This window comes from Pongo pygmaeus, chromosome 11 (assembly GCF_028885625.2).
Source record: "Pongo pygmaeus isolate AG05252 chromosome 11, NHGRI_mPonPyg2-v2.0_pri, whole genome shotgun sequence".
NCBI lineage: Eukaryota > Metazoa > Chordata > Mammalia > Primates > Hominidae > Pongo > Pongo pygmaeus.
Genome location: NC_072384.2, coordinates 103,260,252 through 103,286,484, shown reverse-complemented (window position 1 = coordinate 103,286,484; position 26,233 = coordinate 103,260,252). Strand labels below are relative to the sequence as shown.

Genomic DNA, 26,233 nt, shown 5'->3' with positions numbered 1-26,233 from the left:
TAAAGAAACTATTAAAACAAAATAATTTTTATGGCTTCTATGAAGTCATAAAATACTTTATTACAACCCTTTCTATAAGAACTAAAATAGGAAATAATTTCAAAGTTTTGCAAAGGACTTCAATAAGTCATCTAGCCCAAGGGTCCCTGACCCTACCAGTCTGTGCCTTGTTAGCAACTGGGCTGCACAGCAGGAGGTGAGCACGGGGCAAGCAAGTCTTACTGCATGAGCTCTACCTCGTGTTAGATCAGCAGAAGCATTAGATTCTTGGGTCTAAGTTGCACACTCCTTATGAGAATCTAATGCCTGATGATCTGAGGTGGAACAGTTTAATCCCAAAACCATCCCCCCAACTCTCCACCCTGGGTCTGTGGAAAAATTGTGTTCCACAAAACCGGTCCTTGATGCCAAAAAGGCTGGGGACTGCTGATGTAGCCCACTATTTGCAGAACCTGGCACATAATGAGAATCTCTAAGGGATGTTTAAGAAAATATAGATTCCTAGGTTTAACCTCCATTAATTTTAATTCGGTAGATCTAGAATGGGATTGTCCCTCCATATCCATGGAAGACTGGTTCCAGGACCTCCATCAGAAATAAAAATCTGCAGATGCTCAGTTCCTGATATAAAATGGCATAGTATTTGCATATAATCTAAGCATATCCTCCCACAAACTTTAAATCCTCTCTGGATTACCTATAATACACAATACAATGTAGAAGTCTTCCAATATACTTTAAATCATCTCTAGATTATAACAGGGAAAAAATATATGTACATGTTTGGTATACATCCAATTAAAAATATATTTTTGGTCAGCGGTTTGTTGAAGCCATGGATGCAGAACCCATAGATACAGAGGCACAACTATATATATATATATTTTTTTTTACCTTGAAAGATGCTATATCTGTAACTCGAATCTAGTGTGTTCTCCGTACTATAATGCTGGACTATACTAAACTTCTCTAGAAGTGTGAAATCTAAGGAGCTTCTCAATTAACACCAAACTTAATTCACCTTTTGTAGCCCTAGTAACTAGGACAATACCTGGAAAAATTGGTCTTTAATGATAACAGCATTAAATTTATTTCAATAACTCATTTTGGTATAAATAAATAAAAATAAAAACTCTGTTTTCTTAGTATCTCAAATTTAAACTAATTGTAGGGAATCTGAATCATTCTCATGTAATTCTTATATGTTAACCCAAATATATTCATCTCTTTAAGTCAGTGAAGAACTAATTATCAGCCAGGCAAAGTGGCTCACGCTTGTAATCTCAGCACTTTGGGAGGCCAGGGCAGATGGATAACTTGAGACCAGGAGTTTGAGACCAGCCTGGGCAACATGGTGAAACCTTGCCTCTAGTAAAAATACACAAATTAGCCGGGCGTGGTGGCATGTGCCTGTAGTCCCAGCTACTTGGGGGGCTAAGGTGGGAGGATCACTGGAGCCTGGGAGGCAGAGGGTACAATGAGCCAAGATCGTCCCACGGCACTCAACCATGGGTGACAGAGTGAAACCCTGTCTCAAAACAGAAAGAGAAAACCTAATTATCAGTGAATATTTATTGCTTCCATAATACAACTGACTAATTTTAAAATGGCCACAGTATCAGAGAAGAATGGATTTAAGCACTGGCTTTCTGTGTGACCTTCAATATGCTATATAACTCAGTTTCTTTCTTTCTTTTTTTTTTTTGAGACAGTCTTGCTCTGTTGCCCAGGCTGGAGTGCAATGACGCAATCTCGGCTCATTGCAACCTCTGCCTCCCGGGTTCAAGCGATTCTCCTGCCTCAGCCTCCTGAGTAGCTGGGACTACAGGCGTGTGACACCATGCCCAGCTGATTTTTGTATTTTTAGTAGAGACAGGGTTTCACCATGTTGACCAGGCTAGTCTCGAACTTCTGACCTCAGGCGATCCACCTGCCTTGGCCTCCCAAAGTGCTGGGATTACAGGCGTGAGTCACTGCACCCATCCTATAACTTAGTTTCTAAACTTCAGCTTCCTCATCTGTAAAATCAGCATAAGAGTCCTTTCTCAATGGACCACTGAGAGGAATAAACAGCACTCATGCATTTCTTCGCTTCTTCATTATTAATGTCCTTTTACTTCACTACTGTAGTCACCCACCACTATCATCATACTCTGGATGATCCTACCTCTAAAATCTCAAGTTCAAACATCTCATTCTCTGATCACAACCTCTTATTCTTATTTTTAGATTTTTATTCTTTTTTTGAAATGGAGTCTTGCTCTGTCATCCAGGCTGGAGTGCAGTGGCATGATCTCAGCTCACTGCAACCTCTGCCTCCCAGGTTCAAGCGATTCTCCTCCTTCAGCCTCCTGAGTAGCTGGGATTACAGGCATGTGCCACCATGCCCAGCTAGTTTTTGTATTTTTAGCAGAGATGAGGTTTTACCATGTTGGCCAGGCTGGTCTCAAACTCCTGACCTCAAACGATCCACCTACCTTGGCCTCCCAAAGTGCTGAGATTACAGGTGTGAGCCACCGTGCCCAGCTACAACCTCTTATTCTTCCAGAGATTTTGCTCAGGTACTTCACTACAATTGTTCTTCAACCTCATGTGAACCTCCAGTCAATTAATCCCTCAGTTTTCTTCAGATCCATCAACCTCTTTCTTAATAAAATTCTTTCCCCATCCAGCTTACAGTCCTAGGTCTATAATTTCAGTCACTCTTTCACAAGTACCTAAACTCTCTTGCCTCTCTGTCCTTTGGTCATATCCCTCCAGTAAAACCCTAACTCGGCATAAAAATGGCTTTCCTGCACCAATACACGGGAAGCTGAGTGCCACTGAAAAAGAAACTCACTAATTCTACTAATACCAATTCACTATTAACTTTGATTGGACCTTCACCTGTATCTGGCAATGTTTCACTCTCTATCCAGGATAATTTCTAATTTGCATTTCCCTCAAATCCATGCCACCCTTCTTGAAACCTTTCCTTATCCTTAGCACTCTTACAGAGAAAAGGAAAGCCAACGGAAGTTTCTTCAACTTCCCATCACCATCTTCATCTATCTTTTCAGTTCTCTACTCTTAAAATACCTTCCCTCAACCCCATTTGCTATTGCAAAATTCCTGAAAAAGTGGTACACTTTTTAAGGAGTCCCTACTCCTTCCTCATCTCCCATTCACTCTTCAATCACCCCAATATGGCTTCCTCCCAATCCACTCCACTGAAATGGCTCAGATACTCAACTTTACAAATCTAATAAGTCCTTTATTCTCTCTCCTGTCCTACCAATGCTCTATTCTTTTGCCAGTGTTGCTGAGCTCAGTAAATGCTATCAGTCAGTTGCTCATTGTAGAAATTCAGAGGTTTGGCCAGGTGCAGTGGCTCATGCCTGTAATCCCAGCACTTTGGGAGGCCACGGTGGTGGATCACCTGAGGTCAGGAGTTTGAGATCAGACTGGCCAGCATGCCAAAACCCTGTCTCTACTAAAAATACAAAAATTAGCCAGGTATGGTGGTGTGCGCCTGTGATCCCAGCTACTCGGGAGGCTGAGGCTGGAGAACCACTTGAACCCAGGAGGCTGAGGTTTCAGTGAGCCAAGAACGCACCACTGCACTCCAGCTTGGGTGACAGAGTGAGACTGTCTCCAAAACAAAAAAATAAATTCAGAGGTTTAACTTTATATAGGGGGTGAAGTTATGAATGTACTTAAAAGAGATTACAATTTGAGTACTAAGAGGAGTTTGCCATGCGTAAGAAAAAAGACATTTCCAGAAGAGAGAAGAAATGCAAAAGGGTGGAAATAAGTTTGGAATATTGAAAGGGCACAGCAGTAACAACACATGAGAAAAAGCAACCATAAAAAATGGACCATAGTTCCCAGATCAGGGCATCTTAGGGTTATTACTACTGGAATTAGCCAGACTTATAGTGAATTAGCTACAGTTAACTGTGCTAGTTATCAGCTTCAAAATGTCAGTCATAAAAAAGCATTAAAAACAAAGTATAAGAGGAAATTAAAATAGCAGGAAGTATGTTGATAAACCATAACATAGCTGCTCCTACGTCTTTGGATCCTGGTTTCCTTATCTATAAAATTTGATTAGGTGAGATAATATCTTAAGTTCCTTCCAGTTAAACACCATTTGAATTTATATTTTAAAGGTATTCAAGAAAACCTACCTTCTGCAAATGTAACTGTCACGGTCTCCTTGAGAATATTCCCACTGTCTGTAGTCCATTGAAGCTGAAATGGGAACATTTATTTCAGTAAAAATAAAACTCTTATATTGAAAAATATCTTAAGACGTCATTACAACTGTCATATTTTATTCACAGTATGTGATTTATTCTGCAACTACTCTCTTCACTTGTTCACATTCTTCAAGCACAAGTATACTTTACTATACAAATACGTTAAATTCCTGAGTTCAGATAGCAAGGATTTAGACAACAAGTGTAGATGACAAGGACTACTTCTAACATTTAGATAGTGAATAATTAAGAGTTATTGGGCTGGGTACAGTGGGTAACGCCCATAAGGCTTGGGAAGCCAAGGGTGGAGAGGTGCTTGAGGCCAGGAGTTTGAGACTAGCCTGGGCAACAAAGTGAGACTCAGTCTCTACAAAAACTTAAAAAATTAGCTGGGTGTAATGGCTGGTGCCTGTAGTCCCAGCTGCCAGGAGGCTAAGGTGGGAGGACTGCTTGAGTCTTGGAAGTTGTGGCTGCAGCGAGCCATGATTGTACAAATGCACTCTGGCTGGGTGACAGTGAAACTCTATCTCAAAAAAAAAAAAAAAAAAGAAAAAAGACAAAGAGTTATGGATTGTAAGAAATAGTTTTGGCTTTTAAAATATCCATATTTTTTCAGATACTGCATTTGGATGACAAGTTAGGAAAGCAAAAGATACTACGTCTCAGATTTTAATGGCATAATCACTGGCTGTATTGTAATTAGTTGTTTCTGGGTAATTAATCTCTTCAGAGTAGGCAGAATTTTCACAGAAATGACTAATATTCAGGGAGAAACTACCATATCAAACTATGAGTTAAGGTCGGGCACGGTGGCTCACGCCTGTAATTCCAACACTCTGGGAGGCCGAGGAGGGCAGATCACATGAGGTCAGGAGTTTGAGATCAGCCTGGCCAACATGGTGAAACCCGTCTCTAATAAAAACAAAAAAATTAGCCGGGCATGGTGGCTGAAACCTGTAATCCCAGCTACTTGGGAGGCTGAGGCAAGAGAATCGCTTGAACCTGGGAGATGGAGGTTGCATTGAGCCAGGATCATGCCACGGTAATCCAGCCTGAGCAAGAGAGAGAGAGACTGTCTCAAAAAAAAAAAAAAAAAGTATGAGTTAAACTGATATCCATAAATGGCATATGGAACCAACATTATCACTTTGGGCAATCAGGTATGAAGAACTGTATGTATGGATGGATGGATGGATGGATGGATGGATGGATGGATGGATGGATGGATGGATATATATTTATTTATTGAGATGGAGTTTTGCTGTTGTCACCCAGGCTGGAGTGCAACGGCATGATCTTGGCTCACTGCAACCTCCGCCTCCTGGATTCAAGTGATTCTCCTGCCTCAGCCTGCTGAGCAGCTGGGACTATAGGCAACTGCCACCATGCCTGGCTAATTTTTGTATTTTTGGTAGAAATGGGGTTTCACTGTGTTGGCCAGGCTGGTCTCAAACTCCTGATCTCAGGTGATCCACCTGCCTCAGCCTCCTAAAGTGCTAGGATTATAGGCATGAGCCAACGCGCCCGGCCCAAACAACTGTATTTAAATTTGCCCATTTATTAAAAAAAGGGAGGGGAAATATATACAATAGTACTCAATAAATGTCTGTTAAATGAGTAAGAATAATTTTTACAGAGAAAATACATGTTGATTTTAAAATAAAGATTAGTGGTTTTTTGTTGTTGTTTTTCAGATGAAGTCTCACTCAGTCTCCCAGGCTGGAGTGGTGCTATCTCAGCTCACTGCAACCTCCGCCTCCCAGGTTCAAGCGATTCCTACCTCACCCTCCTGAGTAGCTGGGATTACAGGCGCACGCCACCACACCCAGCTAATTTTTTTTTTCTTTTTTTAGACGGAGTCTCACTCTGTTGCCCAGGCTGGAGTGCAGTGGTGCGATCTTGGCTCACTGCAAGCTCTGCCTCCCGGGTTCACGCCATTCTCCTGCCTCAGCCTCCCGAGTAGCTGGGACTACAGGCACCTGCCACCATGCCCGGATAATTTTTTGTTTTTGTAGTAGAGATGTGTTAGCTAGGATGGTCTTGATCTTCTGACCTTGTGATCTGCCCACCTCAGCCTCCCAAAGTGCTGGGATTACAGGCGTGAGCCACTGAGCCCGGCCACACCCAGCTGTTTTTTGTATTTTTAGTAGAGATGGGGTTTTGCCATGTTGGTCAGGTTGGTCTCGAACTCCTGACCTCAGGTGATCCACCCGCCTCGGCCTCCCACAGTGCTGGGATTACAGGCACAAGCCACTGTGCCTGGCCAGTGTTTTTATTATAGAGTTGGGAATTCACTGATTTTTCTTCTTGTGAAAGTAATAAAAAACTTTTAGTCATTCTCTCAACATTCAGAGTATTTACATTTTAAGAAAAAGATGCTATATATATATTTTTTTTTGAGATGGAGTCTTGCTGAGTCTCCCAGGCTGGAGTACAGTGGTGCAGTTTCAGCTCACTGCAAGCTCCACCTCCTGAGTTCAAGTGATTCTCCTGCCTCAGCCTCCCAAGTAGCTGGGATTACAGGCGCCCACCAGCACGCCCAGCTAATCTTTGTATTTTTAGTAGAGATAGGGTTTCACTGTGTTGGCCAGGCTGATCTCAAACTCCTAACCGCAGGTGATCCACCCGTCTCGGCCTCCCAAAGTGTTGGGATTACAGGCATGAGCCACCACGCCCGGCCTATTGTATTTTCTTATATTGCAGTTATTCATATGGCCTAACACTAGCCATTCTTATTAGACTAAATATTAATAGAAGCTGAGAAAGACTCTGTAATAAGGAATTATGGTTGTAATCATACCGTTGCCGGAATAATCTCTGAGTTATATACCGTATCTCCATTTCTCAAGGATTTCTGTACCTCATGGATGTGATTTTTTATATCATTTACAGTTGGAAAAAAAGATAAATTATGTCTTTCAGGTACCTCATCGGGTTTGAACAGTTCCCTTTCCACAAATTTTCTGTAAAGAATACAAAATGGAATAAAGACATAAACCATTTAGCAATATGCCTTTAGATCAAAAGACAGAAAAGTTCTTTTTCAGTATAAACTTCTATAAAGTATGGTTTATAGCTCTGTAAGTAATTTATATTTTCCTACTTAAACTTTTTCCATACAACATAGAATTATTGCAGACTATAGAAATGTAATATTTTCATTGGTAAAACATCTAAATATATTAGAGTGAGTTTTGTTATTGTTTTTTTTTTTGAGATGGAGTGTCGCTTTCTCGCCCAGTCTGGAGTGCAGTGGTGTGATCTCGGCTCACTGCAACCTCTGCCTCCCGGGTTCAAGCGATTCTCCTGCCTCAGCCTCCCGAGTAGCTGGGACTACAGGAGTGTGCCACCACGCCCGGCTAATTTTTTGTATTTTTAGTAGAGACGGGGTTTCACTATGTTGGCCAGGCTGGTCTCGATCTCCTGACCTCGAGATACGCCCGCCTCAGCCTCCTAAAGTGCTGGGATTACAGGCATGCGCCACCATGCCCAGCTGAGCTTTGATATTTTTATGCATTTAAAGAAATCATTATTTTCAGTTTACGTATAATAATGTTTTTAATGCTTATTATGTCAGGCACTGTATGGAACACTTCACATCAAATATCTCCTTTGACCCTTAATGATCAACGACATAGGTACAATTATCATTCCCACTTTACAGATGATAGAACTAAGGACTGTAGAAGTGAAATAATTTGCCCAAAATCATACACCTACCTAGTAAATAAGAGAGCTTGGGCCTATACCCAGGTTATGTGCGTAAACATCATGTTACATTGCTTCCAAAAGTATCAATTAATATTATATGAAATATGATGGGCTTGAATTTTACACAGAGACAAAAGAAGATAGAAATAGAAGGCAGCACTGTTATTTAATTGTATAAAAAATCAATACATAAAAGAAATGATAAAATTTAACATATATATGCTTATTACATTTGGTGGACCAAATCGCAGAACTGTATTATACTTCCCTTCTTAAGATTCAGGTTTAGTAAATAGTGAATGGCTTTACCAAATGTTTGCCTTATGCTAATGATGCCCCAGTGGAAATAAATATAAAATGTCTGAGAAAACTGCTAAACAGAAAAGTCATGTATTAATTAGGAAATAATTCTAGGAATTACAGTAAGCTCTCAGTTAACATCATTGTTAGGTTCCTGGAAACTGAGACCTTAAGTGAAAGGACATGTAACAAAACCAAATTATTTTCTCCAATGCTATAAGAAAACAACACTGAACCAGCTGCGGTGGCTTGCTTCTGCAATCCCATCTTCTTGGGTGGATCACTTGAGGCCAGGACTTCAAGACCAGCCTGGGCAACATAGCAAGACCCCTGTTTATTTTACAAAAAAAGTTAAAAAAACAACACCCCTGTTTCTTTTACAAAAAAAGTTAAAAAAACAACAAAAGAAAAGACGTTGAACAGAACAATATAACTCAAGGACCTGCTGTATTTCCTTTCGCTTAAAGTAGGAGTTTTCAAGAAGCTATTGATGACTTTAAGAGGGGGCTTACTATATTTATTTTGCTATTCAGATCAGATTACACAATAATCAGTAAGAGCAAGGCTAAGTATCATAAATCATGGTAATGGGCACAGGCTATAGAGTTAGGCCTAAATTTCAGTTCTGCCACTGCCTTTTTTTTTTTTTTTTTTTTAGACGGAGTCTCGCTCTGTAGCCAGGGTAGAGTGCAGTGGCGCGATCTCGGCTCACTGCAACCTCCGCCTCTCGGGTTCAAGCAATTCTCCGGCCTCAGCCTCCCGAGAAGCTGGGACTACAGGTGCGTGCCACCACACCCAGCTAATTTTTGTATTTTTAGTAGAGACAGGGTTTCACCATGTTGGCCAGGATTGTCTCGATCTCCTGACCTCATGATCTGCCCTCCTCGGACTCCCAAAGTGCTGGGATTACAGGCATGAGCCACTGCACCTGACTCTGCACTGCCTCTTAAGCCAATTATTTAACCACTCTGAGACTCTAGTTTCTCATGTGTAGAATTGGGATAAATATACCAACTTTATAGTGCTATTGTAAGACTAAATGAGATCATACATGTAAAAAGCCTAGCACAGTACCTGGCACACACAAAATAAGTAATTATATAATTACTTATATAATTATTATTTCCTGAGGATCAAAAAACTTAGACCAGAGTACTACAAATAAAATTTCATTAGATGAAGAATTATCCAAATTATTGTGTTGTAATAAAATTTAACTGCATTTCAAATAGTTTGAAATAGTATCTTGGCCTAGGTTTTAAAATCTTTGGTTCTACAAAGGTTTTCTTCTCTAAAAGTATTTATTAACTAATTCATTTTATACATCATTTAGAAATAGTCCAATTTGCCAAATCCAAATATAGAATGTCTCAAATGAGTAATCAGAATTATAATAAACCATATTACACCATTACTTGCCAAGCATGTTAGAAAACGATCAGTTTATAAATAAGATTATTTTAATAAATTAATAAACTATATTCCTTATCTACCCTGATAGCATATATTTTGGAAAATATCTCCAACGTTCACTGTATTATTTAAAGCAACAAACAAAACTGAAAAATGTAAAAGAACAATGCTCTTCTATTGTACCTTAGCTGTTTCCTTACTGCATACACTTGTTCTATTCCCTGTGATACTAATTCTTGAATCTTATGTGCTACTTGAGGATGTAAACGTGAGGGTAATGCAAAATTCTCATCTCTAACTGCAGTTTCCTCTTCTTCAAGAGAAGCCACAGGAAAAGGAGAAGGTGACAAAGTGAGGCAGGGAGTCTCTAATTCATGATACTGATGAGCTTGCTGTGTAGGTAACTGTACATACCACCTGGTAAGAGAAAATATTTAAAATTACTAAAATTTAAACATTAAAATTATTTAATATTATTAGACCAAAGTAGGAATCATAATTACTTAGGTTAATACTCATAAAGAAAAGGATTAATCCTTTAAGAAAAAATTATATATGGTTATTTCATATCAAAATTTAAAATGATCTAAGATCTGCTTTATATCCAATTAAATTAAAATATTTGTAAATATTTATAGACTTTCACTGTGGTCCTACAGTTGAGGGAGATACAGGGATTTTAAGTATATATGAAAATGGCATTTTAAATTTCATATTAATTGTATTATTTTGGGTTCACGAGAAAATTCATATTAAGTATATTTTACCTCAAAATAAAGAGAAGACATTGTAAATCATCATCTTTTGAACTGTGTATTTTCCCATTCATCAAACATTCGTCCCAAATTACACTTCTCTGTTACACCTACCATCCTTCCAACCAAAGATAGAACCTGTCAAGATTGAACTTTATGGTTGATTCTTCCCTCACAGGAGCTCAACATACTGCCTCTGCAGCACTCCCAGCTCCTGCTGGCCAAGTGAGCAAGAGAATTAACTAAAGGTGAATGCAGATCTCTTGGAGAGCCATGCAAAAAAAAAAAGAAAAGTAGACGGTAGGAAAATGAACTAATCTGGTAAGATACTGCTTTAATTGATATTTCTGTATAAAATTCTTACAATGACTGATAATGCCTACTTAAAAATTATATGCAATGCTCTTCAAACTGCAGGATCTAATTTTTTTAGTGATATTTTTGACTTTCATTGAAGGATCTAATTATTGACTCAATTTATTTTTCATATACCTGAAAGTTTTTTTTAAAGATCACACAAAAACGATATTCCATACACTTAAATCCATTATACAATAACAAATTATTCACCCAGACTGACACATAAAGGAAAGTAAAAAAGAATGCTAGTATTTCTCATTTAAAACCTAAAGCATAAAAGGAGTGAAATGGAATTTTATTTACGGCTTAGAATTCATTTCTGGCTGCCGTAAGTAATCAAAGATTAGTTTTAAAAAAATGACAGGCGGCTGAAGTTTCTGCTCATAGTAAGTATCTAAAACAAAGTACTAAATATATAATAAAGTGTATTAAGTATGTCTTTGTCATTTTGAGAAAAAGCTTTTACATGGTATATGGTATACAGAGTATATGCTATACAGTATGGAATAATTCTTTGGTCTGAATTATCTACAACTTGGGGCTGAGAAACTCAATGGCTTACACAGTGGCAAATCAATTTAATATCTAGGGAACTATTGATATCTCTACCTTATAAAACCATTACTTAATGAAATAATTGGAAAACTATAATTTCCCTTACAAAATAATTCTTGGAAATTGAGCTAATTAATTTGTAAAATAAAAGAACTATAAAAATGTCATACCTAAGAACACCACCAGCATCTACCAAGTTCTTCTTTAGCATGTTAAAAGCTTTCTCCTGCTCCATTCTGATAATTTTCTTGTCAATTTTGGGGTCTGTAGGAACTCTATATTCAGGAAACTTCTGTACCTTTTTAATGTAAATCCTTTATACAAGATAAAGAAGAATTTGTTTCATTATATTATAATCTCAAGATAATCTATCTTATCAACCAGAAGTCTACTTTAAGCATTCAAGCTTAGAGAAAATTCAATTTATCTGTAAAGTATTCAGAGGCTTATGTAAAATATATGCCATATTCTCAGTTGTATTAATACTTAGCAAATTAAAAGTAAACATTATTTGAGTAAAAATATCTAAGTACTTACAGATTTTACCATTTTTTTCCCCTAGATTTGCCTTCTCTTCATTCTCCTGGAAGGCATAATCACCTCATGCCTGGAATACTTACTTACTTTATTTATTTATTTATTTATTTATTTATTTTTTGAGATGGAGTTTTGTTCTTGTTGCCCAGGCTGGAGTGCAATGGCATGATCTCAGCTCACCGCAACCTCCGCCTCCCGGATTCTAGTGATTCTCTTGCCTCAGCCTCCCGAGTAGCTGGGATTACAGGCGTGTGCCACCACTCCTGGCTAATTTTGTATTTTTAGTAGAGACAGGGTTTTTCCATGTTGGTCAGGCTGATCTGGAACTCCCGACCTCAGGTGATTCGCCCACCTCGGCCTCCTGAAGTGCTGGGATTACAGGCATGAGCTGCCATGCTTGGCCCTGGATTACTTTAATAGCCTCCTTCCAGGCCTGTGCCTCCAATCTTTCATTACTTAAATCCACTTGATAATTCAATGTCACAGGTGATTCTCCTGCCTCAGCCTCCCCAGTAGCTGGGATTACAGGCATGTGTCACTATGCCTGGCTAATTTTTTTTGTATTTTTAGTAGAGACAGGGTTTCACCATGTTGGTCAGGCTGGTCTCAAACTCCTCACCTCAAGTGATCCGCCCACCTCAGCCTCCCAAAGTGCTGGGATTATAGGCGTGAGCCACCGCACCCGGCCTCTATAGCTTTATTTATATGGTTCTCCTAACCTACAATATCATCCCTCTAACTCTAGCCACCCAAATTCAATTTAAACTTCATCATCCAATTTAAATTGTACTTTCTTTCCTGCCATGAATTTGTATGGATATATTCCTTCTTTAAATACCTAAATAGGTAGTTAAATCATATATTTCACACTATATTCTATACTATCATGTTGTCTACTAGTTTTTGTTTCCTGATCCGTTCCCCGGGATTAAGTAAAATTTTATTCCTCTTTTGGTTTCCCTCCTTCCTATGGCACCCAACGTAGTTTCTGGGCACAGAGTAGATAGTCAAAAAGTACTTGTAGAATGATGGAAAATAAAATTATTTCTTCACATGTAGAGGTTTTCTCCCAAGTTATACCTAAAGTTTTTATATTGCTTATATTTAAGAAACAGTTGATAAGTTTCAAGTCAAGGCTAAATGGAAAAAAAAAAAGCAACTGAAAGTTTGTTTCACAGTCAGGTTTAAATATTACCTAAAGTTAGTATTATAGGATTAAATATGAAAAACCTTGTAAATGGGCTTTAAAAACTTCTTGAGAATGCTAAGGTATTTATTTTATTTTATTTATTTTATTTTTTTGAGACAGAGTCTTGCTCTGTTGCCCAGGCTGGAGTGCAGTGGCGCAGTCTCGGCTCACTGCAACCTCCGTTTCCTGGATTCAAGCGATTCTCCTGCCTCAGCCTCCCGCGTAGCTGGGATTACAGGGCCCTGCCACCACGGCTGGCTAATTTTTTGTATTTTTAGTAGAGACAGGGTTTCACCAGTTGGCCAAGCTCGTCTCAAACTCCTGACCTCGTGATCCGCCCACCTCGGCCTCCCAAAGTGCTGGGATTACAGGCGTGAGCCACCATGCTCGGCCAAGAATGCTAAGGTATTTATAATATGAGATGTGACGCTAAAAGTGTTTCAAAGATCAACTAAGTCCAACCACTACATATTATCTTTTAAATTTTTTATTTTACTTAATAGTTTAAAACACTTTCAATATATTTTAAGTCTTAAAATACTTTCAATGTCTAAAAAATTTACATTCATAAAGGACACTGTAAAATCTTTCATTGGTTCATATTTTTCATCCTTACCAAGAGCAATGACTACTCTGTAGTCCTAATCTATCTAAAACTTACTACGTTGGTCTCATAATTTGCTGCTAAATTGATAAAATCGCTCTAAAAAGCAACTTTGCAATATTTGTCAACATTTTTAAAAGATACAGCCTTTGCCCTAGCAATGTCATTTCTAGGAATTTTTCCTACTGAAACACTTGTAGGAATGCACAAATATGTACAATATTAATAACTGCAGCTTTGTATAATACTAATAAGGAATACCTTTCACAGCTTACATGAATTAAATGATAATTCATTCATAAATAGAATATTATATGGCTATTAAAAAATAGTACTTTTATGTACATATATGGAGTCAGCTTTGAGATACACTGAGAATGAAAAAAAGGAAAGAATGTCATTACATTCACACTAGTATGTAGCATATCTGTGCAGCAGATAACCACAATAGGCATTCAGATTGAGAATAAATCTATGTGAATTCATATCAAGAAAAAAGGTACACTACTATTTAAGTTTAAGGAAAGAAAATATTAGTGAGCTTTACTGAGATTTTCAACAACATTTATAGGGGTAAAGAAGGAGATCTCTGTCTCTCTGCCTTTATATGCATCCATATACACAGAATATCTTTGGAAGATGACTCAAAAAACCAGTAAGAGTTGTTGCTTTAAAGACAGAACAAACATGGGTAAGAGAAAACTTAGAATTCACTCTATACTTTTTGGTACTGTATAAACCTAATAAAAATATGTGTATCAGCTATTCAAAAATAAGTTCTTAATAAAAAACAAATAAAAGAAAATAAAGCTTACCGAGCTGGACAAGTGGCTTTGAAGAGCTGACAAGACCTGCTTTCCTGCTCACTGACTTTTTTTAACTGGAAACCTTTTCTTCTTGGCCCATACTGACACTCCATTACCACAGCTCTACTCCCTGTGGGCCAAAACCAACTATTGATATTAATTCAAGTGTTCATCTATTCTAGACACTAGATTAAAAGTAACTTGGTGGTGGCAATGTCAAAATCTTTCAAGTGCACAGCATTAAGGAAAGAAAACATTAGTAAGTCTTACTTAAATATACAAACATATAAATTTAAAAGTTTATTTTAAAATTTACCAAACGTACCATAATTATGGTAAGAAAATTAGTGAATACCACATTTACTGAATGTCTACTGGCATATAATTTTTTTTTTTTTGAGACAGAGTCTCACTCTGTCACCCAGGCTGGAGCACAGTGGCGCAATCTTGGCTCACTGCAACCTCCACCTCCTGGTTCAAGCAGTTCTCCTGCCTCAGCCTCCCGAGTAGCTGGGACTATAGGCGTGTGCCACCATGCCAAGCTAATTTTTGTATTTTTAGTAGAGACAGAGTTTTGCCATGTTGTCCAGGCTGGTTTTGAACTCCTAAACTCAAGTGACCCGCCTGCCCTGGCCTCCCAAAGGGCTGCGATTTAGAGGCATGAGCCACTGCGTCCCACCTGACATATGGTTTTTATACTGTTTTATAAATAGTGAGCAAATGTTACATTTGGTTAATAAATATTGGTATCATTTGAATTTTTATTTCCTTTTATAATTATTTTCTTATTTTTATTTGGGCTGTTAATGCAGCAGCCAGCCCTAAGATGGCCCCCAGTAATCCATGCCTTCTAGTATTCATGTCCTTGAGTAATCCCCTCCCCTTGAATATGGGCTAGACTTACTAATACGTTTAATAAATATGGCCAAAGTGGTAGGAAGTTATTTTTGATATTAGGTTGTAAAAAGACTGTAACTACCATTTGGGTACTCTCTCTTACTCTTGCTTGAATTGCTCTCTCTGGATGTAATCAGCTGCCATGTGGTAAGGGAGCTCTGTGGAAAGGCCCACGTGGCAAGGAATAAGGCCTGCTGACAGCCACAAGAGTGAATCTGAAAGTAGACCCTCCCTCAGTCAAGTCATGAGATGACTGCAGCAGAACCACTTTGCTGAGTCACTCTTGGATTCCTGACTCACAGAAACTGTGAGATAATTAACGTTTGTTTTCAGCCACTACGTTTGGGATAATTTGTTACATAGCAATAGATAATACAAATAAGTAGATGTGAAAATTATATAACTTAAGATTTTAAGTTTAATATCTTACACTACTGTAGGATACAACAAAGTTTTAAAATATAAAATAAAAACACCATTTACTACTACAAATGTTGATAAAGCTGACATTAAAATATAAAAACTTCTGTTTAAAAGACACCATAAGTAAATATAAAAGTAATAGTGTGAGAAATAGCATTTTATAACATATATAACATAGTAATTCCCCATGTAGAATTACTATGTAGACTACAATCACAAATAATTCATAAACAACCACTCAGAAAAATGGGCAAAGGCTATGAATAGCCAAGTCAGAAAGAAAAAAAAGGTAGTAAATGAACAAAGAAAAAGATGTTCAATTCTACTAGTAAACAGGGAAATGCAAATTAAAACAATAGTAAAATACTATCTCATACTCCTTGGAATGGCAAAAATAAAAACATTCGACAATACTCTAAAACAACTGAATCCATTGATCAATCTGAACACCACAAACAGAGAGACACACACAGATGGCAATAAGTACACAGCACACCGAGGAGGTATTCTTGCAAAAATCAAATCTGCATTTAATCAAGGCTCTAGACCTGTTTACAGAAAATACAAGAGATAAAGAACAAAAACTACATCACACAGATGGAATAAGCAAAACCCAGAATATGGCAAATATTACAGAACAAACTACCTAGAAGAGGAGAGAAATCTTCAAATGGTAAGAAGTTTAAGAGATTTATTAACTAAATGCAGTCTGTGGACCCCGTTTGGATTTGAATTTCAACGACCTTTGAGGAGAGGAAAAAAACCTGTGAGATAAGTGGGAAAATGTAAACACTGAACATTTTATAACATTAAAAAGTTACTGTTAATTTTCTTAAGTGTGATAATGGGATTGTCACATATGTATGTTTGTATATATATACACACATATATGTATATACATATGTAAGGAATCTTTATCTTTTAGAGATATATACTTTAGTATACACCATATACTTTAGTAATTACAGATGGAATGATATATCTGAAATGTGCTATAAAACCATCTAGGGAATGAGGAAGTGTAAGGGGTATGAGACAAGACTGACCGTATACTGACAGTTGTTGAAGCTGGAAGATAGATACCTAGAGTCATGGGGTTTCTTATATTATTATCTCTACTTTGATTCACATGTAAAAATTTCCATAATGTAAAGGTTTTTTAAGGCTGGGCACAGTGGCTCATGCCTGTAATACCAGCACTTTGGGAGGCTGAGGTGGGCAGATTGCTTGAGTTTAGGAGTTTGAGACCAGCCGAGGCAACATGGCAAAACCTCATCTGTCCAAAAACATACAAAAATTAGCTGAGCATGGTGGCATATGCCTGTAGTCTCAGCTACTCGGGAGGCTGAGGCAGGAGGATCTCTTGAGCCAAGGAGATTGAGATTGCAGTGAGCTGAGATCACACCACTGTACTCCAGCCTGGGTGACAGAGTGAGACCCCGTCTCAAAAAACAAAAAACAAAAAACAAAAAAAAAGATTTTTAAACATCTGGCAATGCTAAGTCATGAAGTAAAAGTGGGGAAATGAAATTTTCACACACTGCTGACAGGAGTGAAAATTGGTACAAGTTGTCAAACCCTTATGTACAAATCTGAAATCCAAAAAGCCCAGAAAACAGTTTTTTCAGGACTCACTTGGCTGCAAAACCAGGCCTGGGCTGTGTGAGGTTATTTATAGTTTTTATTTGTTTCTCTTGGTGTGACTATCTAATAAAGAATTGGTGTTTGATTATGTGATATTGGCTATAACAGGGGTCTCTAACCTCCAGACTGGACCACTACCAGTCTGCAGCCTGTTAGGAACCAGGCCGTATAGCAGGAGGTGAGCAGTGGGCAAGCCAGCAAAGCTTCATCTGTATTTACAGCCACTCCCTATCACTTGCATTACCTCCTGAGCCCTGCCTCCTGTCAGATCAGCGGCAGCATTAGATTCTCATAGAAACACGAACCCTATTATGAACTGCACATGCAAGGGCTCTAGGTTGCCGGCTCCCTATCAGAATCTAATGCCTGATGATCTCTCACTGTCTCCGATCACCTCCAGCTCAGACCTGCTAGTTGCAGGAAAACAAGCTCAGGGCTCCCACTGACTCTACATTTCTGGTGAGTTGTGTAATTATTTCATTACATATTACAATGTAGTAATAATGGAAATAAAGTGCACAATAAATGTAATGTGCTTGAGTCATCCCAAAACCATCCCCCATCCCTCATCCTGGTCCGTGGAAAAACTGTCTTCCACAAAACCAGTCCCTGGTGCCAGAAAGATTGGGGACTGCTGGTCTATAGAATACCTGCTAGGAGTATTCCATAATGTTACCATATTACATTCAAAAAATTCAGAATTCTGAAATATACCTGGTCCAAAAAAATTCAAAGGGATTCTGGACCTGTACAATCACTTTTGAGAGCAATTTTAAGATAATCTTGTAAAGATGAAATGGGCATAATTCACAACCAGCAATTCTACTTTAAGGCATATACTCTAGAAAAACTAATTACAGCTTTTCATTAGAGTATATATAGTGTGGAGGTTTGACTACAGCATTCTTTGTAATAATGAAAAGTTGGAAACAATCTAAATGATGATCGATAGAAAAATACTTGTGGTTTGGTCACATGCTGGAATATTATACAATGATTAAATTGGATTAACTAGGATTTATAACTATCAATACCAATAGATGTAAAAAAAAGGGTGAATGAAAATATTTGCAAAACAGTATCTACACTTTACTATTTATACATTTTTTAAAAATCCAAAACAATAAAATATTTTATTGTAGATACAATATGTAAGGTAAAGTATAAAAATACAGACTAGAATGATACACATGAAATTCATGTAGTAGCTACCTATAGAGGGTTAAGGAGATTAGAACTAGGATGGGAAAAAGGAAGACTATAGGATTTCAAGTTCATTTTATTATTTGTTAATTTTTTTTTTTTTTAAAGACAGGGTCTTACTCTGTCACCCAGGCTGAAGTGCAGTGGCATGATCATGGTTCACTGCAGACTTGACCTCCAAAGGTCAAGTGATCCTTCCACCTCAGCTTCCCAAATAGCTGGGACTACAGACCCATGCCACCATGTCCAGGTAATTTATTATTTTTTGTAAAGATGAGGTCTCCCTGTTTTGCCCAGGCAGGTCTCAAACTCGTGAGTTCAAGCAGTCCTCTCGCCTTGGCCTCCCAAAGTGCTGGGATTAGAGGCATGAGCCACCACGTTTAAAATAAATAAATAAATATATAAATAAAAAACCCAGCTCATTTATTTTTAATGCTGCATTTCTTTCATAGAATACTGATGAAACTCAGGCAGAAGTGGTTACATTTATCTCATCTTCTCTTAAGTATTTCTCATTAACCTCAGAGGTCCAGGATGAAACTGCAACTCTTTCAGCTAAATTAGTGCCCTCATAGTCCTAAAATAAATTGCTTAGTTTTAGATTCTTTGGGGCTCTAATTAGTCTAAGAGATTTGCTTGAGACTCTACTCCCTTAGTAAACAACTAACCCAGTGTCTGAGAATACTGTATATAATATACCTAATGCTTGAGAACTTTAGTATCAGAATTCTATAACTCTAGATTATATACAAATTCTATACAGTAACTCCAGAGTTACAAGCTACATAAAACAGACATAAATTTCTCCCACAATACAAATTGAGAAGGCTAAAATATTTAATCTGAAGGGGAAAAACACAGCTGATGTACATATTTAAAATAAAATTGCTCTTTTAACATTTTATTAAATAGGTTTAACTGAAACTTCGACATTTTTCAGTATATGAAAGAAGTCTTATTTATTCATTGATATATTAAAATGCAATCTTATATAAGTAATTGATTATATTTTCTATAAGTTTTTTCAATTTAATATGCATTTTAATCAATTAGCATTCAATTGTCAGCTACCAAAATAAAAATGTTATCACCTTAGGAAAATCACAGTTTCACAATGGACTATGGCTGCTGCTGAACCTTTTAAAATAATTCTTTAAAAAAGTACCTGCATTAACAAATGGGATTCCATCATATGGGACATACTGGGATTTCCACATCAAGCGTGTAGCAGGCTTGGCTGGGCTTGGAGACTGACGGGTCCCCCAAACACTCTGTGTTTGCTGCTTGTGAAATGTTAGGACACTTTCTAATTCAGTCTCACTTACACAGTAGCCACGGTATGAATCTCCAATTTTCTGCATGTGGTAGAAATTAAACAAAATTACTAGCAAATACACTTCATTGCATAATAAATGTAATGAGATGGTTGTCCAAAATGGAAGACTCATCACCTTTCACAAGAGAATGTCATTTGTGCCCTCAGATCAATGGTCTATTACAACCAGTGGGTCTGATTTGAGTTCAACCAGGTGTTTGTTAGGGAATATAATGACAAACTCATTGCCATACTATCTTTATCAACGTCTTGTTTGAGAGAAAGAATATTTAGAAAAGATAACTTGCAAGAACATATAATGTATATCCATTCTTTCAGATATTTAAAACTCTATCCTGGATCAATCCAGATCAGCGTAAAACTAACCACAAAGTACTCATTTCCTATGGGGCCTCCTTTACTGAAACTGATTTTTTTTGGTGGGGTGAGGTTGGGAGGAGAAAGGAAAAAGGAGGGAAGGAAGGAGGGAGGGAGGGAAGGAGGGAAAGAGAGAAGGAGGGCAGGCAGGAAGGTAAGAAGGCGGGAAGGTGGGAAGGCAGGAAGGCTTGAGATTAATTTTGATAGGATGCCATGCATCTATTAGAAACCCAATGAAAATTGTGATTGATTGACAAAAAGGCTATAGAAAAATTTGCTCATTATATCAACATTCTTTTTATGAACATCCTTCTCTGAGGCCAGGCACAGTGGCTCACACCTGTAATCCCAGCACTTTGGGAGGCCAAGGTGGGCAGATCACCCGAGGACAAGAGTTCGAAATCAGCCTGGCCAATATGGTGAAACCCCATCAGTACGAAAAATACAACAATTAGCTGGGTGTGGTGGTGCTTGCCTGTAGTCCCAGCTACCTGGGAGGTTGAGGCACAAGAATCCCTTGAACCTGGGAGACGGAGGTTGCAGTGAGTTGAGATTGTGCCATTGTGCTCCAGCCTGGGCAACAGAGCAAGACTCTGTCTAAAAAAAAAAAAAAGATCCTTCTCTGAGAGAAATTTCTGTCTGCTCTTAGTACCAAAAATAGTTAATGGTTTGCTTTTATCTTATGGAAATTAGCATAATTTTTAAATCTAAAAGGCACAGAATTTAGTAACTACGTTTCCCCTTTTGAAAAGCATATATCTAGATTATAGACAAGTACATGTATACATGCACACACACATAGTTGGTTAAGACATGTATTTTCTTACTTCCATTTATGTTCCCATCCTTGTCTTTCTTTATTGTTTAGCTCCCACTTTTAATTTCTACCTTGCTAATATATTTTACGTATTTTTTGTAAGCTCTCTTAAATTCCTTCTAAAACAAGGTATAAATAAATAATGTAAATTAATTGATATTATCTAAATACAACCATTTGAGTATCCCTGTACTAGAGGAGAAACTTTTTCTTTTCTTTCTTTTTTTTTTTGTTTTTGAGACGGAGTTTCACTCTTGTTGCCCAGGTTGGAGTGCAATGACGCTATCTCAGCTCACTGCAACCTCCATCTCCCGGGTTCAGATGATTCCCCTGCCTCAGCCTCCCAAGTAGCTGGGACTACAGGCGTGCATCACCACGCCTGGTATTTTTAGTAAAGACAGTTTCGCCATGTTGACCAGGCTGGTCTCGAACTCCTGATCTCAGGTGATCTGCCTGCCTCAGCCTCCCAAAGTGATGGGATTACAGGCATGAGCTGCTGCACCCAGCAGGGGAGAAACTTTTTTTTCAATACCAACAGAAAAAACATGTTAACTGTGATCTCTTACAATGAAATGCAGAGACCTAGAATTGACTCCATGTATGTTTCCCCCTTAGAGGAAATAAGAACAGAGATGTGGGCAGAGAGGAAGAATACATTTAACAAATAGAAAGGTATCAAAATACTGTTGTGGCTGTACTTTGGGTTATAATAGTTAAGAGATAATCTGATGCCAAACAATACATTATCTGCAATTTCCTCTAAAATAATGAAAATGCTTATGTTTATAATTTTTCCGCTAACCTAGACAACTCTTTATCAAAATATTCACTACAAATAAATGAATATAAATTTTAGCTATACTATAATTTACTTATGAATAAAATTAGAATATGTCAATAAAGAAAAAAATCAGTATAATATAATCAAAACTATATATACTTATAAACAGGCTTACAGATAACATTTTAATACAGTATTGACATTTGTCCAGTTAATACACTTTAGTCAAATCTGAAAAAAATGCCTATAGTAAAACATCATTAAATGAGAAATTCAAAAAATAAAAGATTACTAAACAATATTTTGAACCAAAATGCAAAAAATATTTCCTCAGCCATTAACCCAATTTTTTTTTTTTTTTTTTTTTGAGACGGAGTCTCCCTCTGTCACCAGGCTGGAATGCAGTGGTATGATCTCAGCTCACTGCAACCTCCGCCTCCTGGGTTCAAGCAATTCTCCTGCCTCAGCCTCCCGAGTAGCTGGGCCTATAGGCACGCACCACCATGCCAGATTAATTTTTGTATTTTTAGTAGAGATGGGGTTTTACCATGTTGGCCAGGATGGTCTCAATCTCTTGACCTCGTGATCCACCCGCCTCAACCTCCCAAACTGCTGACAGACATGAGCCACCACACCCAGCCAACTCAAAAATTTTTTTATCACTGATACAGCTTGGGAGAGGAGAAAGAACCCCTCACTGGGAAAGAAGTGGTTCATCTTGGACAACCATACTCAAGTCTGTCGGACAAGTAGTACTCAGTTTCTTACAAGATATACGATGATTTTAGGTAAGCCACACAATGCACTATAGCTGTAACATAAGGTGATTTGGTTGCATGATTGTTTTAATAAATGCTGTAATATCCATAGCATTCCATGAGGCTTGTAATAATGATTTTTAAAACCCTCATCAAACAATCACAACAGTAACTTTAGGAAACCACTGAAAAACCATGACTAACAAAAGGTAGGGGAAGAAAAAGCTAAAACTACACACACACACACACACACACACATACGTACATATGTATATACATACATGTACTCTACTTAGAAAAGCAACAACTTTTCTAAGTTGTTGATAATGTCCTAACAAATGTAATACATATAGCACAAGGTTTTTTTATAAGAAATTTTCTCAAAATATTAAAATAGAATATTTTTTCTTTCCCACATTTTAAGATTTGTTTAAAACAATGAAGCATTCTGATAGTTAAATATTCACTACCATCTATGGTTTGTATATAGAGTAGGCATGGTCCCTTTCCTCAAAAAGTCTAATTGTTATTTAACAGTGAACAACCCACGCTAGTAAATAATTTTATTTTTAAATTTTTTTTTTTGAGATGGAGTCTTGCTCTGTCATGGACTGGAATGCAGTGGTGTGATGTTGGCTCACTGCAACCTCTGTCTCCTAAAATCAAGCGATTCTCCTGCCTCAGCAGCTGGGACTACAGGTGCCCACCACCATGCCTGGCTAATTTTTGTATTTTTAGCAGAGATGGGGTTTCGCCACGTTGGCCAGGCTGTTCTTGAACTCCTGACCTCAAGTGATCTGCCCCCTTTGGCTTCCTAAAGTGCTAAAATTAGAGGAGTGAGCCACCACACCTGGCCTAAGCTAGTAAATAATTAAGAATGACAATTAATACTAAATAATTTAAAGAGAGAAATAGGTAAAGGCTAAAATAATCATTAGATAATTTATAGAAAAGATATGTAGGACTTGCATTGGGATTTGAAGAATAGTTAGAAATGGTAAGTAGAAGAAAAAAGTAACATTTAGGAAAAGGAAATAAAAATGGGTAAAGGAGGAGCTAAAGAAAAATTCTGGAGTATCTGTTGAAAGTAGGAGGACTAGGCTAACAAGAATGAAGATGAGTTTGAGAAAAGTAGGAAATAAAGTAGGACAATGTAGGATGATACCAGATTATGAAAGGCCTTTGAAGCTAGCTACAGTGGCTAAATAATGTGGAAAAAATAACACGACTTATTGGGCACTGAGAAAAGACAATTAAAACAATCTTCAAATACAAGTAGCCTTAGAAAAATATACATTAGGGACCAGAAATGGGAAGGTCAAGGATGTTAGGGGGCAGGCTATTCCTGTAATCAAGCACAAGAGGACAAAGGCCTATTGAAAAATGGGCCAAAAAGAAAAAGATACTTTAAAGGAAAAACTAACAGAATCTGGTGACTACTTCTGGGCGCGGTGGCTCACGCCTGTAATCCCAGCACTTTGGGATGCTGAGGCGGGAGGATCACCTGAGGTCGGGAGTTCGAGACCAGCCTGACAAACATAGCAAAACCCCGTCTCTACTAAAAATACAAAAATTAGCTGAGCCTGGTGGCATGTGCAAGTAGTCCCAGCTACTCAAGAGGCTGAGGCAGCAGAATCGCTTGAACCTGGGAGGTGGAGGTTGCAGTGACCTAAGACAGCGCCACTGCACTCCAGCCTGCGTGACAGAGCGAGACTCCATCTCAAAAAAATAAAAAAGAAAAAGAATCTGGTGACTACCTAAATGTGGGAAAGGAAGAAATTAGTACAAAACTTTATGCCTGGGTATCTAAGGAAATAGTATTTGTCATTACACAGACATGGAATTTTGGAAGTGGAGCTAGTTGTTGCATGGTAGATGATTTCAGTATGGGATATGGTGAATTTGAGGTGAAATTCAAATAAACCTTCAAGCAAGTAGCCAGATATCTGGGACAAGAATTCAAAATCTGGCCTGGCGCAGTGGTTCACACCTGTAATCCCAGCACTTTGGGAGCCCGAGGTGGGTGGATCACCTCAGGAGTTTGAGACCAGTCTGGCCAACATAGTGAACTCCCATCTCTGCTAAAAATACAAAAATTAGCCAGGTGTGGTGGCACATGCCTGTAGTCCCAGCTACTCGAGAGGCCAAGGCACAAGAGTCGCTTGAACCCAGGAGGCAGAAGTTGCAGTGAGCTGAGATTGCACCACTACACTACAGCCTGGCGGACAGCGTGAGACTCTGTCTCAATAAATAAATACATACATACATACATACATACATACATACATAAACTGGTGATACGGACTTGAAAATCATTTTTATAGATGTCAGTTGAAAGTCAACAAAGTAGATACGTGCTCCAAAAGACAAAATATAGAGAAAAAAGACAAAGTCAGAAAGTGAGCCTTGAAGAATTTTCTACTGATAATATGAAAAAAAATAAGTGCAAGCAAAGAAAGAAAAGAAATGGTTGAAAAGTAAATAGTAGAGAAACATGATAGTGAAGTTTCATGGACTACGAGGGAAGAGAGTTGCAAGAGAAGAAATAATAGTGAAATGTAAAGAGATTTATATAACCTCTGCTTTAACAGAGCTTAGAATCTCTAAGAATTCAACAACAGATGAGATCAGATTTAACATAAACACAAACAAAATACTGTAACTATAGCCTATATTAGTTGTACTCATAAGTGGCATTTGGGGATGACCTGTGGTTATAATCAGTTAAGTAATTCTAGGTAATGATTATTTTTAACTCACCTCACAGCTCCTAAGATGGCAGGCCCATATAGGTGTGTTAGAGGAAAGTGGCTGAAGAGGCGCCAGAAGGGGTTCTTCCAGCATTCTGGGATAGGAGAGGAATATATATAAATATGCAATTCAATGAAAACACAAAATGCATTCAACTGCTTTATCCTCTTAGTATCAAAGACAAATATTGAAGTCATCAATAAGAAATTTTAACAATAACTACAGATTGATCTGATGGGTGCATTAGTTATTATTTTCTTTAACCACTACTATTTTATTAACTGCTAAGTCAAAGACCTAAATTTCTTCTTCCAGATACATATAGTCCCAACAACTTCAAGTGTTTTATATATCTCTCCCAAAGCTTATTTTGTGCTCTTATTATATAACTGTTTTCATTTATCAAAAAAGTGATAAATTTGACTAGTTTGAAGTAACATTATGTGTTACTTCTTGGACTTTTGGCTAAGATCAAGTGAAAAGCAACATTATTAAGGTCTGAGATTAAATGTCAAAAATAATGTCTTAATTCAAAAATACTTTTATGGAACAATTAAAATAACATAAACAATACATAAGCCATGTACATGTTTCCCTAAAATATCACAGTATTACTTTAAAACAAAAACAAAAACTGAAATAAAAGTTAGCAAAAAACATTTTAAACATTTTGCCACAGAGGAATTCTATGCATAAAAATGTGATAAAACAATTTAAAAAATTTAGGAACTATAATGAATTTTTTTTTTTTTTTTTTGAGACAGAGTCTCGCTCTGTCACCCAGGCTGGAGTACA

General features: G+C 37.6%; 1 protein-coding gene across 16 annotated transcripts in view; it reads right to left on the bottom strand.

Moving 5' to 3' along the window:
* Positions 1-26,233, bottom strand: part of CARF (calcium responsive transcription factor) — an 86,874-nt gene that overhangs the window by 16,822 nt on the left and 43,819 nt on the right. For 14 of the 16 annotated variants that reach the window (XM_063648360.1, XM_054479166.2, XM_063648359.1 and 11 more), the window contains 7 exons: positions 25,448-25,532; positions 19,804-19,993; positions 14,481-14,601; positions 11,506-11,649; positions 9,849-10,082; positions 7,042-7,204; positions 4,170-4,233 (listed from right to left, as the gene is read on the bottom strand). In XM_063648360.1, the coding sequence (XP_063504430.1) occupies positions 4,170-4,233; positions 7,042-7,204; positions 9,849-10,082; positions 11,506-11,649; positions 14,481-14,601; positions 19,804-19,993; positions 25,448-25,532 (1,001 nt within the window). The remainder of the gene's footprint in view (positions 1-4,169; positions 4,234-7,041; positions 7,205-9,848; positions 10,083-11,505; positions 11,650-14,480; positions 14,602-19,803; positions 19,994-25,447; positions 25,533-26,233) is intronic. The other 2 variants (XM_063648366.1, XM_063648367.1) reach the window with 1 other exon arrangement.